Here is a 16,074-nt window from a genome sequence, read left to right on the forward strand (position 1 = left end):
GAGCGGCGCGCACTTGCAGATGCCATCTTGGAGCACAAGCCTGTGGACATTCTCTGATGCTAATTATGTTCTTGATTTATTCCCACAGCTCACAATACAATGGCCTCAACGACCTAGGGCAACCCAAGGTCTATTTCAGAGGTACTGATGCAACGCTATCAGAGATGCTCTGATTGATTTGGTATCAATACACGAAATTAATTTGTGATTATACCATAAAGACAATATATATATAATAATTATTATTTCAAAGATTGCTGGAAATTCTGTCAACTTTTTTCAATGTAGCCGCTGTGCTTCCTTTTATAATTATTTTGTTGTTCAAAATCTTGTCTTTTGCGATTGTTTCAAATGGAAACAAGATAATTTCCCCAACATTTTTGTAGTAATAAGTTTCAACAATGATAAGGAAATGAAAATGAAAGGCAAGACAATTACAACAATTTTCAAACGTTTTGCAGATGTCTGACTTCTTTTTGTGAAGTTTATGAAGTTCGGTCGTACTTACTGTACCCTTGTTACCCATCTATCAGGACAATTGGCCCGTGTAGCTCCACCTGCTATCCTCAGGACAGCAGGCCTGCAGCAAGCAGCCGTGGCTCTGGACGAGGCAAGATGAAGAAACGCCCCAAGAAGAATGAGGTAAAGAAACCATGTCTCTGTTTCCATGATTAGTCATTAATTTCTATAACATTATTTATTATCTATATCTTAACTTTCAATTAGTTTTCCAGTGTTTATCAGTTTTATAAACAGTTACACAATGTACTTTTATACCAGGGCTTATTTCCAGATCAAGTCAAAAGTCATAAATACAGATTACATAATAATATATGATTTTATCTCTTTCCGTAATCAGCCTGATAAATGCCCTCCTCAGAAATGGCAGAGTCATTTCTGGGTTTGCAATTTCTCAATATAGAATATGTTGTCTCAGCTCAGCGATACTCATCCTTGTTTCTGACTGTAGGTGGTTGAGATGCCAGACCTTCCGGCAATTTCTCTTCCAATCAGCGCATTCAACCTACCCACCTTCAGCTTCTCCCCTCTTTCTGCTTCCACCACCTCCACTGCCTCAAACATCACTCCTGGTGTGGCTGTGAGTTTACACAGGCAAGGATGAACACTGCAGATCAAACTTGATTTAAGCTGCATCAGTGGTTTTCTATTTTGATAATGTCTTTAACATCTTATGAAAGCAGGTGACTAATATTCTCAAATGAATTGTGATGATGGCCAAACACCAGAATTAATTTGATCAGTTATGTCCAACAAAAATGTCCTGGAGTAAGATGAAATGTGGACAGGACCCCAAGAGAAACAGTCAGTCACATAATGCTGTGTTTCTGTCCACAACATTGTTCCTACACACTAAATATAACTAGTTTGTGTCTAACACATTCTCTGATGCTAATTATGTTCTTGTTTTATTCCCACAGCCCACAAGGCAATCGCCTCCACGACGTAGGGCAGGCCTAGGTCTATATCAAAGGTACTGATGCAACACTATCAGAGATGCTCTGATTGTTTTGGTATCAATAAACCAAAATTCATTAGTAATTATACCATAAAAACAATATATATAATAATTATTATTATTTCAAAGATTGCTGGCAATTCTGTCAACTTTTTTCACTATAGATTAAATGTCAACAAGTCGTCTTCCTTTTATAATTATTTTGTTTTTCAAAATCTTGTCTTTTGCGATCGTTTCCAATGGAAACAAGAGAATTACCACCACATTTTTGTAGTAATAAGCTCCAACAATGATAATGAAATGAAAATGAAAAAAAAGACAATAACAACGATTTTCAAACGTTTTGCATATGTCCGACTTCTTTTTGTGAAGTTTATGAAGTTCAGTGGTACTTACTGTACCCTTGTTACCCATCTATCAGGACAATTGGCCCGTGTAGCCCCATCTATCCTCTGACCAGCAGGCCTGCAGCCAAATGCGGTGGCTCTGGACCAGGGAAGATTATGATTAAATCATCCACTACACGAGCCTTCAAAAAACGCGCCGAGGATGTTGAGGTAAAGAAACCATGACTGTGTTTCCAAGATAAGTTATTAATTTCTAATACATTATTTATTATCTATATCTTAACTCTCAATTAGTTTTCCAGTGTTTATCATTTTTATACACAGTTATACAATGTACTTTTACACCAGGGCTTATTTTCAGATCAAGTCAAAAGTCTTAAATACAGATGAGATAATCACACACGATTTTATCTCTTTCCATAATCAGCCTGATAAGTACACTCCTCAGAAATGGCAGAGTCATTTTCTGGGTGCGCAATTTCTCAATGTAGAATACGTTATCTCAGCCCAGCGATTCTCATGCTTGTTTCTGACTTTAGATGGTTGATGTGTCAGACCCTCCGGCCGTTTACCTTCCCCTCGGCACCTCCATCTTACCCACTGCCTCCAACATCACTGCTGTCACTCCTGGTGTGGCTGTGAGTTTACACACGCATGGATGAATATTCCAAATCTCTGCAGATCAAACTTGATTTAAGCTGCATCAGTGGTTTTCTATATTGTTAATGTCAACTTAGCTTCATAATATTTTAGTATTTTCCTTGATAATTATGTTCTCTTAAAATATTTCATTTTGGTTTTTTTCATCTGTAGGATGCCAAGAGAGTCCCAGCAGCAGCCTCATCCCCCCTGTCACCAGTAAGTGTTTATTTAATAATGCTCCTGTAGTTGTCTAAGTTGCTAACAATGTGGAAGTGTCTGAAGTACATACAAATGTCTGTGGCCTGTCTGAGCCATACACATTGATTATCCCATTCTTATGCTCAATTGTCTTTGAAATATTAAGCTTTTCTGCTGTAGAGAGGTTGACTCAACTCTGCTGGTTATAAAGCAGGAGCATGATAAGACATGCAGTGTTTGCACCATCACAGTCTTTATTCATCACTCCACTTTCCTGATGACTTAGTCTTAACAGTGGAAGTCTTTATCGTCTTGACATGGCATTTGGCGTCCACACATTTCTTATTATGGACAATTTGTTGTACACAATGGCCAATGTTGTTTTTCCTTTGTAGTTCCTGTAATACCTATTTGTGACCATACTGATCTATTCTCACTATAGTTGGTGTTTAGAAATAATTTCCACATGATAATCAGCTTTTTTAAGCATTTACATTTTTACTGAGATGGTTTTGATTTACACACATTTGATGTGCTGATCATCAATACCTTGTTTGGCAGGGTGGGGGTGTTGAATCAAATATATGTGTAAAGTTTATAGTTGACTATTAAGAAAAGGAATCACCTTTGGTCATTATGATTCTAATCTTCCCCTCTTGAATTCAGATGGATTCTATAACTCCTGGATTACAAGTCCAAGATGTGGAGATGACCCCAATAGAAGAGGTAAGGCACATTATAATGCGTTTCTGTCAACAACATATACTGATGCACTGATTAGTTATTAATATCTATAAAAAAAAATATTATCTATATCTTAACTCTCAATTCTCTTTATAGTTGGTATTTAGAAATAATTTCCAAATGATAATCAGCTTTTCAAGCATTAACATTTTTACTGAGATGGTTTTGTTTTACACACTTTTGATGTTCTGGTCATCAATACCTTGTTTGGGTGGGTGGGGGGGTTGAATAAAATATATGTGTTAAGTTTATAGTTGACTATTAAGAAAAGGAATCACCTTTGGTCGTTATGATTATAATCTTCCCCTCTTGAATTCAGATGGATTCTATAACTCCTGGATTACAAGTCCAAGATGTGGAGATGACCCCAATAGAAGAGGTTAGGCACATTATAATACGTTTCTGTCAACAACATTGTTCCTACATACTAAATATAACTAGTTTGTGTCTAACTCATTCTCTGATGCTAATTATGTTCTTGTTTTATTCCCACAGCTCACAATACAATGGCCTCAACGACCTAGGGCAACCCAAGGTCTATTTCAGAGGTACTGATGCAACACTATCAGAGATGCTCTGATTGATTTGGTATCAATACACGAAATTAATTTGTGATTGTACCATAAAGACAATATATATATAATAATTATTATTACAAAGATTGCTGGAAATTCTGTCAACTTTTTTCAATGTAGATTAAATGTCAACAAGTCGTCTGTGCTTCCTTTTATAATTATTTTGTTGTTCAAAATCTTGTCTTTTGCCATCGTTTCAAATGGAAACAAGATAATTTCCCCAACATTTTTGTAGTAATAAGTTTCAACAATGATAAGGAAATGAAAATGAAAGGCAAGACAATTACAACAATTTTCAAACGTTTTGCAGATGTCTGACTTCTTTTTGTGAAGTTTATGAAGTTCAGTGGTACTTACTGTACCCTTGTTACCCATCTATCAGGACAATTGGCCCGTGTAGCTCCACCTATCCTCTGACCAGCAGGCCTGCAGCCAAATGCGGTGGCTCTGGACCAGGGAAGATGATGATTAAATCATCCACTACACGAGCCTTCAAACGCGCCGAGGATGTTGAGGTAAAGAAACCATGACTGTGTTTCCAAGATTAGTTATTAATTTCTAATACATTATTTATTATCTATATCTTAACTCTCAATTAGTTTTCCAGTGTTTATCATTTTTATACACAGTTATACAATGTACTTTTACACCAGGGCTTATTTTCAGATCAAGTCAAAAGTCTTAAATACAGATGAGATAATCATAAATGATTTTATCTCTTTCCATAATCAGCCTGATAAATACACTTCTCAGAAATGGCAGAGTCATTTTCTGGGTGTGCAATTTCTCAATGTAGAATATGTTATCTCAGCCCAGCGATTCTCATGCTTGTTTCTGACTTTAGATGGTTGATGTTTCAGACCCTCGGGCTGTTTACCTTCCCCTCGGCGCCTCCATCTTACCCACTGCCTCCGACATCACTGCTGTCACTCCTGGTGTGGCTGTGAGTTTACACACGCATGGATGAATATTCCAAATCTCTGCAGATCAAACTTGATTTAAGCTGCATCAGGTGTTTTCTATATTGTTAATGTCAACTTAGCTTCATAATATTTTAGTATTTTCCTTGATAATTATGTTCTCTTCTAATATTTCATTTTGTTTTTTCTCATCTGTAGGATGCCAAGAGAGTCCCAGCTGCAGCCTCATCCCCCCTGTCACCAGTAAGTGCTTATTTAATAATGCTCCTGTAGTTGTCTAAGTTGCTAACAAAGTGGAAGTATCTGAAGTACATACAAATGTCTGTGGCCTGTCTGAGCCATACACATTGATTATCCCATTCTTATGCTCAATTGGCTTTGAAATATTAAGCTTTTCTGCTGTAGAGAGGTTGACTCAACTCTGCTGGTTATAAAGCATGAGCATGATAAGACATGCAGTGTTTGCACCATCACAGTCTTTATTCATCACTCCACTTTCCTGATGACTTAGTCTTAACAGTGGAAGTCTTTATCATCTTGACATTGCATTTGGCGTCCACACATTTCTGATTTTGGACAATTTGTTGTACACAATGGCCAATTTTGTTTTTCATTTGTAGTTCCTGTAATACCTATTTGTGACCATACTGATCTATTCTCTCTATAGTTGGTATTTAGAAATAATTTCAACATGATAATCAGCTTTTCAAGCATTTACATTTTTACTGAGATGGTTTTGTTTTCTGATCATCAATACCTTGTTTGGGTGGGTGGGGGGGTTGATTGTTGAATATATGTGTTAAGTTTATAGTTGACTATTAAGAAAAGGAATCACCTTTGGTCGTTATGATTTTAATCTTCCCCTCTTGAATTCAGATGGATTCTCCCTTCCCAAAGGTGCAGAGTTGATGGTTCTTGCTGCAGCCTCAGTGTCTGGAAACCCCTCTGTGTCCTTCAGGCCAACTTTAACTCCTGGAGAAGGACGACAAGATGTGGAGATGACCCCAGTAGATTCGGTCAGGCATATAATTCTGCGTTTCTGTCCAGAACATTGTTCCTATATACTAAATTTAACTAGTTTGTGTCTAACACATTCTCTGATGCTAATTATGTTCTTGTTTTATTCCCACAGCCCACAAGACAATCGCCTCAACTACCTAGAGCAACCCTAGGTCTATCTCAAAGGTACTGATGCAACACTATCAGAGATGCTCTGATTGATTTGGTATCAATACACCGAAATTCATTAGTGATTATACCATAAAAACAATATATATAATAATTATTATTTCACAGATTGCTGGCAAAAAAAACATTTTTGTAGTAATAAGTTCCAACAATGATAATGAAATGAAAATGAAAAACAAGACAATTACAACGATTTTCAAATGTTTGGCATATGTCTGACTTCTTTTTGTGAAGTTTATGAACTTCGGTCGTACTTACTGTACCCTTGTTACCCATCTATAAGTCCAATTGGCCTGTGTAGCCCCACCTATCCTCTGTTCAGAAGATAGTTATTTACTGTAGTATATATAAATAAATAAATTAGTGAGTTAGTAGTCACGCAATGAAAAATGTAAATGTGATTGTGTTGTGGTATTGTGTGTGTAAAACCTCCTAATTTTCAGACTTTTAAAAATGGATATTTAATTTTATTCCAATGGTTTGCATCACTGTCATATTTAAAAGATAAAAAATTACCAACAACATATCGAACTCAACAAAAATATTGACTACTCTCTATTTTTTCACTTGCTTGTTTGTTATTATGTCCATGACATCATACTTGTAAGCCTGATGAGGGCGCTCTTACTGACCATAAGGAGAAATACAGATGCGGCTCCTTTAAATGGCTCATACCATTAATGGCGGAAGAGGGGTGGTGGTAATGTAAGTGTTTCAACAACATGTTGGCTTTATCTTCTGATATATGCTGCACAGAGGGGAATATGCGTTGTATTAATATCTGACACGTTGTACACATTGTGTTAACGTGGAAACAAACACATGTGTTAGTGTTGTGCCTGTGAGCAGCGGGGATCTGAGGAGCGGAGGGGGATTAACAGAAGAAGAAGAAGAAACTCTCATGTCAAACAGCCCGAGTCGGTGAAGAGGCGCAGACATGTCGGGTCACAGCCGAGCTAACGGCCCCGGATCCGGCGGCAAACCGCCGCAGCCCACGGTGACAGCGGAATACTGCGCGCAGCTTCAGCAGTGGATGTGGGGCTACTACTGGAGCTACACCGGGTGGCAGAGCTGGCTCTCCCTGTCCGCCCTCTCCTTCCCCCCGCCCGTCCGGACACCGGCTGCCGGTGGTGGTGTAGGTGGTGCACCGTGGCTCAACTGGAACCCTTATCTCCCCGGCCTCCCCCCGCCCCCGGGGTCCTCCCCTCATCCCGGGGGTGCACACATCCAGCACAGCGCGACCCCTGATCCCCGGGCAGCCCAGGAGCACGACCCCCCTCAGGCAGGTGAGTCAATGCTGGGAGCCCCCACAGCCCCCTGACCCCCTGACCCCAGGGACTCCAGACCCCTGTATCCCAAGATATTGAGTAGAAAATAACAACAACAATAATAATCAGCAGGTGCAGCAGCACATGCTCAAATGTTTCCTTTGTTGCTCTAAATCCACCTTCATGCAACAGATGCTGTCACTTATTTGTCTCAATCACCGAAGGAATCACTTAATGAAGAAAATCAGAAGGCTGATAATATTCATTTGGAACAACTTGTGCAAACAACATTCACCGACATACAAGTTACAAGGGAGTTAAACAAGGGTTAATACGAATAAATAACAAAGTGACAATGACAATAAAAACAGATGAGAAAGTGGATCAGAAGATCAGCCACTAACAAGGCGGGGATCTAAGAAAAAGAAAAAAAGATTACAGAGGTGAGAAAGGATTTGGAGAATTCACAAGCAGGTCAAACACAAAGACGTCTTAGAGACAACAAGGAAAATCTCATATAACAGCCTCATATATAACACATGAAATATATATCTCACAAAACAAGGAAGTCTCACAACTTGTTCAGGAGGCCATGTTCTCTGTGCTGCCCCGGAGAAAAGAACACGCATCTCTTTTGTTTTACTCCAGTGACCTCAGAACAGTTTTTAGCAGATGATTTTCAGAAAGTATTCTTTGGGATCCGCTGCTGTAGCAGACAATGTTCTGCCTCATCCTCCACTCGCTGTGTGAGGGTTATTGTGTCTAAGCTCGGTCATGGGTCTGTTAGGAAGCAGGCTTAAGTGAGGAAACAAGCTTATATGCTTAGAGTCGGTGTAAGAGCTCTCTGAAGCTTTGTTAGCTCTGATCAGACCTATTGTACCTGGTCAGTGATTCAAGTTTATACATTAAGTTAATGCAGAATTATAAACTGTATTCATTTAGCACCTTTCAGCACAGCTTGAAGCTCAAAATGAATAATTGAAGGCAAACAACTGGAAGCAATTCAAAAGCATTTGAAGATCACACAGGAACTTTGCACAAATACAGCAATACAAAAATTGGTATTGATACTGGTTGTAAGATAGTAAGGCAGAAGAAAGCACACCTATAGAAGTTGGTCTTTAAGGAGTTTGCCAGACGGATCTTGTCCTGGTCCTGAGCCGGGACTGGGGAAAGGTGAGCAGGGCCTCAGGTTCTGACCGGGAGTATGGTGTCAAAAGATCTGTACTTAGGTGCAGGTGCTGAATAGGGCCTTTAAACGTCAGCTATAAAATCTTAAAATCAATTCTAAAATGTACTGGGAGCTAATAAAGAGCAGCTAAAGAGTAATATGCTCTCTTTTAGCAGATTGGAGTCTGGTTGCTGCGTTTCGGTTGATCAGTAGTTTATGTCGACTCTGTTGCTTAAGGCAGGTGAAGAAAGACCTGCAGTGATCCAAACAAGAGGAAACGAATGATCATCTCTGAGTTTCTTCTGGAATATAAAACAATCTTGATCCCTTGCTCGACAGGACGGGAGTACACCATCCCCTCTCCTCTGCAGAGGTTCCTGGCAGAGACAGTGGACTTCTTCATCCTGTTCTGTGTGAAGGCCACCATCGTGCTGTGGATCATGCACCTGAGTGGGATGAAGTGAGTGAGAGGAGCTCGGGCAAACAGAGCGGATGGAAGGAAAGAAAATAACAGACGACAACACGGAAGTTGGCGACAGTTGGTGTGACCACGTGATTTGAAATATTCCTCAAGTTTTTCAAGTTGCATATTCTCTTTCTCTTTCTCTCCCTCTCCCTCTCTCTCCCCCTCTTTCTCTCTCCTTTTTAAAGGGACATCACCGTACTGATCACCCAGTTCATCGTGGAGGAGATCGACGAGAACACGTCCATGGAGGACCTGCAGAAGATGATGGCTGTGGCTCTGGTCTACAGGGTGTTGGTGTGCTTCTACGAGGTGGGTCACACTTTAATAACTGGGTGTATAAAATAACACATATATATCATAGAGATATATGCAGAATTGATCTTATATGATTATCAAATGACAGTAAATATTCAATCTTATTTGATTAATTAAAAATGATTTAGTTGTAAGGAGCAGGACTGAACAACTGTCCTAAAAGCAGTTTGAATAAATGTGGTTCAGGAGATGTCAATCAGAAGGTTGGCAGTTCGATTCCCTCCACTCAAAGAGTAAGAAACACAGTTTGTCCCTCACGCTGGGATCGAGCCGCCTTGTTGCCACGTGCTCTCGTGACATGAGAAGAGTCATTTTCTCCTCAACACAACATTGGTTCCCAGGACACTGATGCAACGCTGCATTCACAGTTGCCTGAGATGAAGTCATGCATCATGTCTCCTGTTTGACTCCTGAGTCAGTGGCTGGTTTTCCCAGGTGGGAACCAGCACTGGGACATTTGGGCACCTATGCGCTGACTAATGACATCACACACTGTAAACCTGAAAAATGAATTCCATCCTTTTCTAACTGCTGTGTTGTAAAGTACTTTTTTAAAGACATTGTCAGGCGTCTTCTTGGTCGTTGTTTGATTGCAGTCCTTGTTGTCCAATCAGACGATCTGTATTTGGGGAGCCGGTGGTGCCACTCCGGGGAAGTTCCTGCTCGGCCTGCGGGTGGTGACGTGCGACACATCCACTCTGGTGCGACCCAACCGAGTCTTCGTCGTCCCGGCGTCTAACGTCTCGCTCTCTGCGTGAGTGATTACATTCTGAATAAGCTCCTGGTTAATGCCATTCACTTTAATGTCATATAATTGCACAGTGTTTAGATGCAGGTACTGAGAGTGTAACTTTTAATAATACACTTTACTTGATATTATTAATATATCCTTTGATACCTGCTTATACTGCTGGACAAGTACAGTTTAAATCCTCGTGAAATCATCCTGATCTTTACTCAAATACATTTCTGGACAAGCAATATGTCTGTAGTGAAAGGTGTATATTATGTACAAAGTTGTATTTTTATTTAATTTATTTCTTTTCTATTGCCTTTATTATGTCCTTATCTTATCCTGTTTGTTTTGTCTCGTCTCTTGTGTCTCGCTGTTCTCAGATCTACGGTGCGGGCGTTGAACAAGAACTTCTCCATCGCCTTCCTCTTTCCGGTCTTCATCACCCTCCTCTTCTTCCAGCACAACAGGACTGTGTACGACATCGTGGCCGGCACCATTGTCGTACAGAGACGAGGGGGCAGATAGCCTCTCCTGCGGCAGGGGACTCTATTGGGGTAATGATAAAGTGCGATAGCCCTGAAAATGAAATCAATCAATCACCAACGGCAGCAACGGCAGGAAAAGAGGTTGACCCATTTCTGCAAATCTAACATGGACATGAGTGCCCTTAAAATGGGGGGGGGGGGGGCATGTTGATGGAATTAAAAAGAAAATCCATACTGACTTCTTTTGTTGTAAGGTATTCATTTAGCTACAAAGAAAGTATTGTGACTTTTGATGATGTTAATATAAGTGTAGGAGAAGGTGCTGTCCAATGTTTCCAGAAAAACCTGTGACTCATAACATTTGAATTAGTTTGTGTTATTTTATTTTATCTTATTTTTCCAAAATAGCTCATCTGTGTATGATCTGAAACCTTTGGTGACACCTAGTGGCTGCACCGAAAAATGACTCCCGAGATGCCTGTTAATATTCATAGTGATAATTTTATTTTTCTACAGAGAGAAACTAATAATACTTAAAGATGGATTAAACATCAGGATGTTGTGAATCTCTTCAAACGTTAAATCAGCCAGTATAACCCTAAAGTAACATTTTTATATATATACACAACTTAAAAAGCTGCAGATGAATGGAACTTCATGCACGAACCTGTTTGCTTTGCTTATGATTTTTATGTTTGTGAATGTGATTATTGTTATATTGTTCCCAGGCTTATTTGTTTCAGTGGATATTTTGATGAAGCACTGTTAAGATGTATCTGCTGAAAAGTAACAATAACTCAACAAGCCGAGGCGCTGTTTGTCTCGGCGCCATCATTGAAATAATGATTGTCCACATGGATGTTATTGTATTGGTCTGGTATTGTCCACATACTAGAGCATCATACAAACTGATGCCGATGTTGATGTATAGTTAATATCTTCACAATTAAAAACACATTTGAAAATGACCATAGTGCAGTCAATAAATAAGTACTGCATGACTTTACACTATCACACCTGTATAAACAGCAGGAATGAGGGGAGACTGTTTAATTAACAGTAAATATAATTGACAGAGGATTTTCAGAATGAATTAAGAAAAACCAATTTTCTTTGTGTCACGCCTGAGAATGTGGTTGAGTCAGCAGCTGTACAGTATATATGCAGAATTAAGGAAGGATGAGTCTTAACTGAAAGAGCTGTGAAGTTAATCACGTGTCATGAGACACCAAGCATGTTGTGTTTAAACTTAAGAAAATCTATTGATGTATAATGCCGGTTGTTGACACTGATTTGATTACTTGTGTGTTTTCTTTGTAAATTCCCCTAAACCGCATTTTCATCTTTATGATAATTTCATCCAGAGTCTTTATTTTGTCATCTTTTAACTTTTCCCTCCACTTGCTGCACCACTTGTTGCCACATGGGGGCGACAGTAGTCAGCACAGATTAACTTGTGGTCTAAATCCAGTGAGAGGAAATAGACTCTAGTTACTTGATGTTGACATTTTTATAAAGATATTTGTTCTCATAATCTTAATGGAATGGTGAAAAGCATGTATCTTCATAAGTGACCAGATTTATTATATATAATTAAAGTAAGGTAAGAACACAAGCTGTCTTCCTGTCGTTGAACACTATCCCAGCTCCTGTATTTTTCCTGTCTCGTCAGATGTACCCTGCCCAGCTAATGATGTGGACACACATTACACACGTACACACTTTTCGTGACACACTTCCCTTTTTAATCCGCAGATAATATTATCTTTGCTGCGTGATATCTGAAGCCGCCTTTTTTTGTCAGCTGACGTCTGCAAACTCCCGACTGGAGCAGAGATATCAGTGTGTGAGGAATCATTAGGCCACAGGTCACACCAGGCAATGTTTTACTAGGAGATAAAAAAAAAGAGACTGCAGCTGTTTACAAAGCCTGTAACTGGTTTGAAAAAAACGGTTTCTTTCACGCAGGGTTGTTATGTTCTCGGTCAGGTGCAGATATTGAGTATATTACGATCATGTGTGCGTGTGTGTAAATTTAAATGTATATCCCAAGACCCAGTATTGAGTTGTGAGATCAAAGTAAATGCAGTTCTTTAGTTCAATATACTTTGGCAACCTTTTTTTTGCTGTTGAAAGGTTTTCCAGCTTTTAAACTATTAAATCTGTATTTCTCACATCATATATTTATCACTGGCGATAAAGTGGAAAAAATATATTATTATTTATAGTCTTTACACTCAAGTTGTGAGGTCAGATCTTATTTTTGCACCAAAACAAATCACCAACTTTCAGCAGACCTAACTGGTTGCTGAATCACAAGAATGTGATGTCGTGATGAAAAGAGAAAATCTCTTGTGAAATAATGGGAAATTATTTGACCGTTAGCTTAAAAAGCTGAGTAGATGCAATAAGAGCATTTACTTTGTTACTTGAGTACTATTTACGTGTATCTGTACTTTATTGAAGTTGAGTTATTTTCAGAATACTACTTGTATCAGCAAATATCTGTACTTTCTTATTGATGGATCAATCATCATTAACGAGAAGGGAGTTGATGCACTGATCCAATCCAAACGAGCAGTATTAGATGATTTTTGTGCATAATATTGTGCAGTTTACAGCTATTTTCCTCATGATGCTACAATGTCTGATCCTAATCGAGCTCTGCAGTGATAGTACAGTTTCAAGGTCGTGTGTGTGTGTGTCTGTGTCTGTGTGTGAGAGAGATTCGCCTGTAACCCAATGATTAAACTACCTGATTGGATAAGAAACAAAAATATCAACAATCTACAGGAAGTCAAGTTATCGATAATTCAGCTCATCTAGATCTTATAGTAATGATGAAGCAAACCAGATAAATAACCTTTTTGTTTTTTTGATTTATTTAATGTAATCCCAGATAATCAATAAATATTTAAAATGGCAGACAAGATGCGTTCACCAGAGACGGTTCATTTATGTAACATGATTTAATTTTGTGATTTCCAGTGCTGAATCGCTGCCGAGTTCAATTTTGAAGTGCTGCGTTCATGTTAAAATTAGCCAGGGGCATATCTTGTCTCAGGGTCCCAGTAGGAAGTGCGTTTGCTCGGCTCTTCTCAGAATGGCGAGGTTTTTAAATAGCAACCATTAATCCTTATGAATTGGTAATCATCAGCGGCCTCATGCCAACTTTCTCAAACCAACATGCGCACAAAACACAAATCACAGCCAATAATCAGGGCTTTCTATGAGTCAACATGTTCCTACATTCATTTCTGCCTATGCATCAGTTGATCAACTTGCACCCAAATGTGGCCTAATGCATGAACCTATGTAATTGCACTCTCTGAATTATAAATGTAACATCTCACATAAATTTTAAGCTTGTAGAACTTAGATATAAGTATTAAAGTCCCTGAAGGGGCTGTGAGGGAGTGAGAAAATGAGCTTTCTGTTGTATAATCTCTGTGCATTGGGGGAAAAAGAGAAACCAACCAAACATTTTGTCAGCCATTGTGCGCGATTTTAAAAAGTTCATCACAGCATTTTGTCCTTCAGTGGCAAGTGTTTTTTTTTAAACGCTGGGAGTCATGAGTTGTTCTCTGTGCCGGGGAGCTGAGAGAAGCTTAGCAATAATTACGCCTCAAGTGGCTCTAATACAAATTTCACAGGGAGCCGGAGTGGCACAGAGAACGCTACAGAAAGTGTGAGACACAGAGAGAGGGATTAAGAGAGAGAGAGAGACAAAAAGCCCAAAAGGAAGGGAAGGTTTGGAAACGGGAGTTCAAAATCAGTAAGGAGGGAGTTTGCAAAAGATGGGAAGAGAATTTGAAGGGAAAAGGGTGGAGGAGGAGAGAGAATGAGAGAGAGAGAGAGTGAGTGTAAGCGGCTGAGGGACACCATGCTTGGAAATTCTCTCTGATCTTTGAGCCGTGGGACCAGAGGCGATGGAATACCCCGCAGAACTCCATTAAAATTCAACCAGCCCCACTAAAGCGCTCACTTATTATACAAGAAGTACACTGCACAGCTCAGCTCTCTGTGTTTGCTCTCTGTCGCATGTACTCACAGTGCATGAACACGCATGCAGATGGCAAACACACACACACACACACACACACACACACACACACACCATAGCCAACGTTTTCCTTACTGGGAGACAGACAGAGACACTTGAGGATTTCTGTTGCAATTCTTGTGAACTGAACTCAAGCACAGAACATGACATTTGCAAAAACAGAGCTACCAGAGCCGGAGCTTTGAAGGGAAGTTGTTCTACAAAATGATGCATGTGTTGCTTTATGCCTCCTCTTTGAGTCTCTCAGTGGATTTGCATTGGCAGAGCGGCTTGTGATTGTCGAGTCTGAACCAACTTCAGATGTTTACTTCACTGAAACCGGTTCAAATGGAAATCATTGGCAGTTTCGGGACATAGACATATCCTGGCCACCATAAAAATGGACACCACGTTTAATCTTCTTTCGTCCAATTTTGCCAGTTTGGAATAATCAACATTTCTGCTTATTCACTCTTATTTTACTTCTACAGCACCAAATCTTCACATGCATTATCTCAAGGCACTTTATATCACAAGGTCGAGAAATCGTATCTCCCTCCCAGACCCGAACTGTCAGCTGGTTTCACAGGAGAACAACCTGACAGCCGGAGGCTCAATCTCCCGTTCTCCATCCTCTTAGAGATTCTGTGAACCACAAGTAAGCCCACGAACAGATCTGTGGGGATACACACGGACTAAAAGCTCTTCCAAGATACTTTGGAGCTTGTTCTTAAAAGTCTTAGTATAAGGACAGGTGTTTTTTTTCTCTTGTTCAGACAGCCAATGCAGATACGCTATAAGCTTTTCCTACTTCTTGTCAGTACTTGCACTGCAGAATATTGTATCAGCTGGAGGATTTTTACAGACTCATCGGGGGCATCCTAATAATAAAGAGTTATTATATTGCAGAAAGGAAGTATATATAATGTGAAAAGTATCAGTCCCAGCACAGAGCCTTGTGGAACTCCATGACTAACTTTAATGTGCATGGAAGAGTCATTGTGAACTTGAACAAACTAAAATCTATCAGATCAATACGACGTAAACCAGAATATTGTTTTGTATTAAGATAAAGGCTGCTGTTTGACACTGAAGCACTGACATCTTATCATCTTGTTAACTTAATACCGTAAATATGTTAGCAAAAAATAATCTTAGTAGAGACAGACACAAAGCAACAATATCATTTATTCGAAGTCGTCTCTTAGGAAAACTGTCTAGTCCTGGGGGAATAATCCCCCAGGACTAGACAAACACACACCAAGAGAGAGAGAGAGTTACACAACGTGATCCACCTCCGACAATTCTGTCACAACTGGTCTTTTCCTCTGACTCAGCAGACTGATATTTTCATCACTCCACCCTCAGATACCTCACAGAAACACCTTCCAGGCCTTTGAACGCTCTCCAACACTGCAATGGTTTCAGCCGCAGGTCGTTGTGCTTGAACTCGTGACTCTGCTGCGTCTGCATGACTCTATGCAAATCATGTGGATCATG

At 39.6% G+C, this 16,074-nt stretch overlaps 1 protein-coding gene across 2 annotated transcripts; it reads left to right on the plus strand.

Annotated features, from left to right (window-relative positions):
• Positions 1 to 6,763: 6,763 nt before the first annotated feature.
• On the plus strand, positions 6,764 to 12,147 carry fam8a1a (family with sequence similarity 8 member A1a). Of its 2 annotated transcripts, none has more exons than XM_053447224.1 (5): positions 6,764 to 7,377; positions 8,870 to 8,990; positions 9,182 to 9,305; positions 9,926 to 10,065; positions 10,428 to 12,147. In XM_053447224.1, the coding sequence occupies exons 1-5, from the start codon at positions 7,029 to 7,031 to the stop codon at positions 10,570 to 10,572; spliced, it is 879 nt and encodes a 292-aa protein (XP_053303199.1). In that variant the 5' UTR covers positions 6,764 to 7,028; the 3' UTR covers positions 10,573 to 12,147. The 2 variants fall into 2 exon arrangements, with proteins under 2 accessions (XP_053303199.1, XP_053303200.1); XM_053447225.1 differs by having other exon boundaries at positions 9,926 to 10,069; positions 10,428 to 10,555.
• The last annotated feature ends 3,927 nt before the right edge of the window (positions 12,148 to 16,074 follow it).

This window comes from Pleuronectes platessa, chromosome 18, assembly GCF_947347685.1.
Source record: "Pleuronectes platessa chromosome 18, fPlePla1.1, whole genome shotgun sequence".
Lineage (NCBI taxonomy): Eukaryota > Metazoa > Chordata > Actinopteri > Pleuronectiformes > Pleuronectidae > Pleuronectes > Pleuronectes platessa.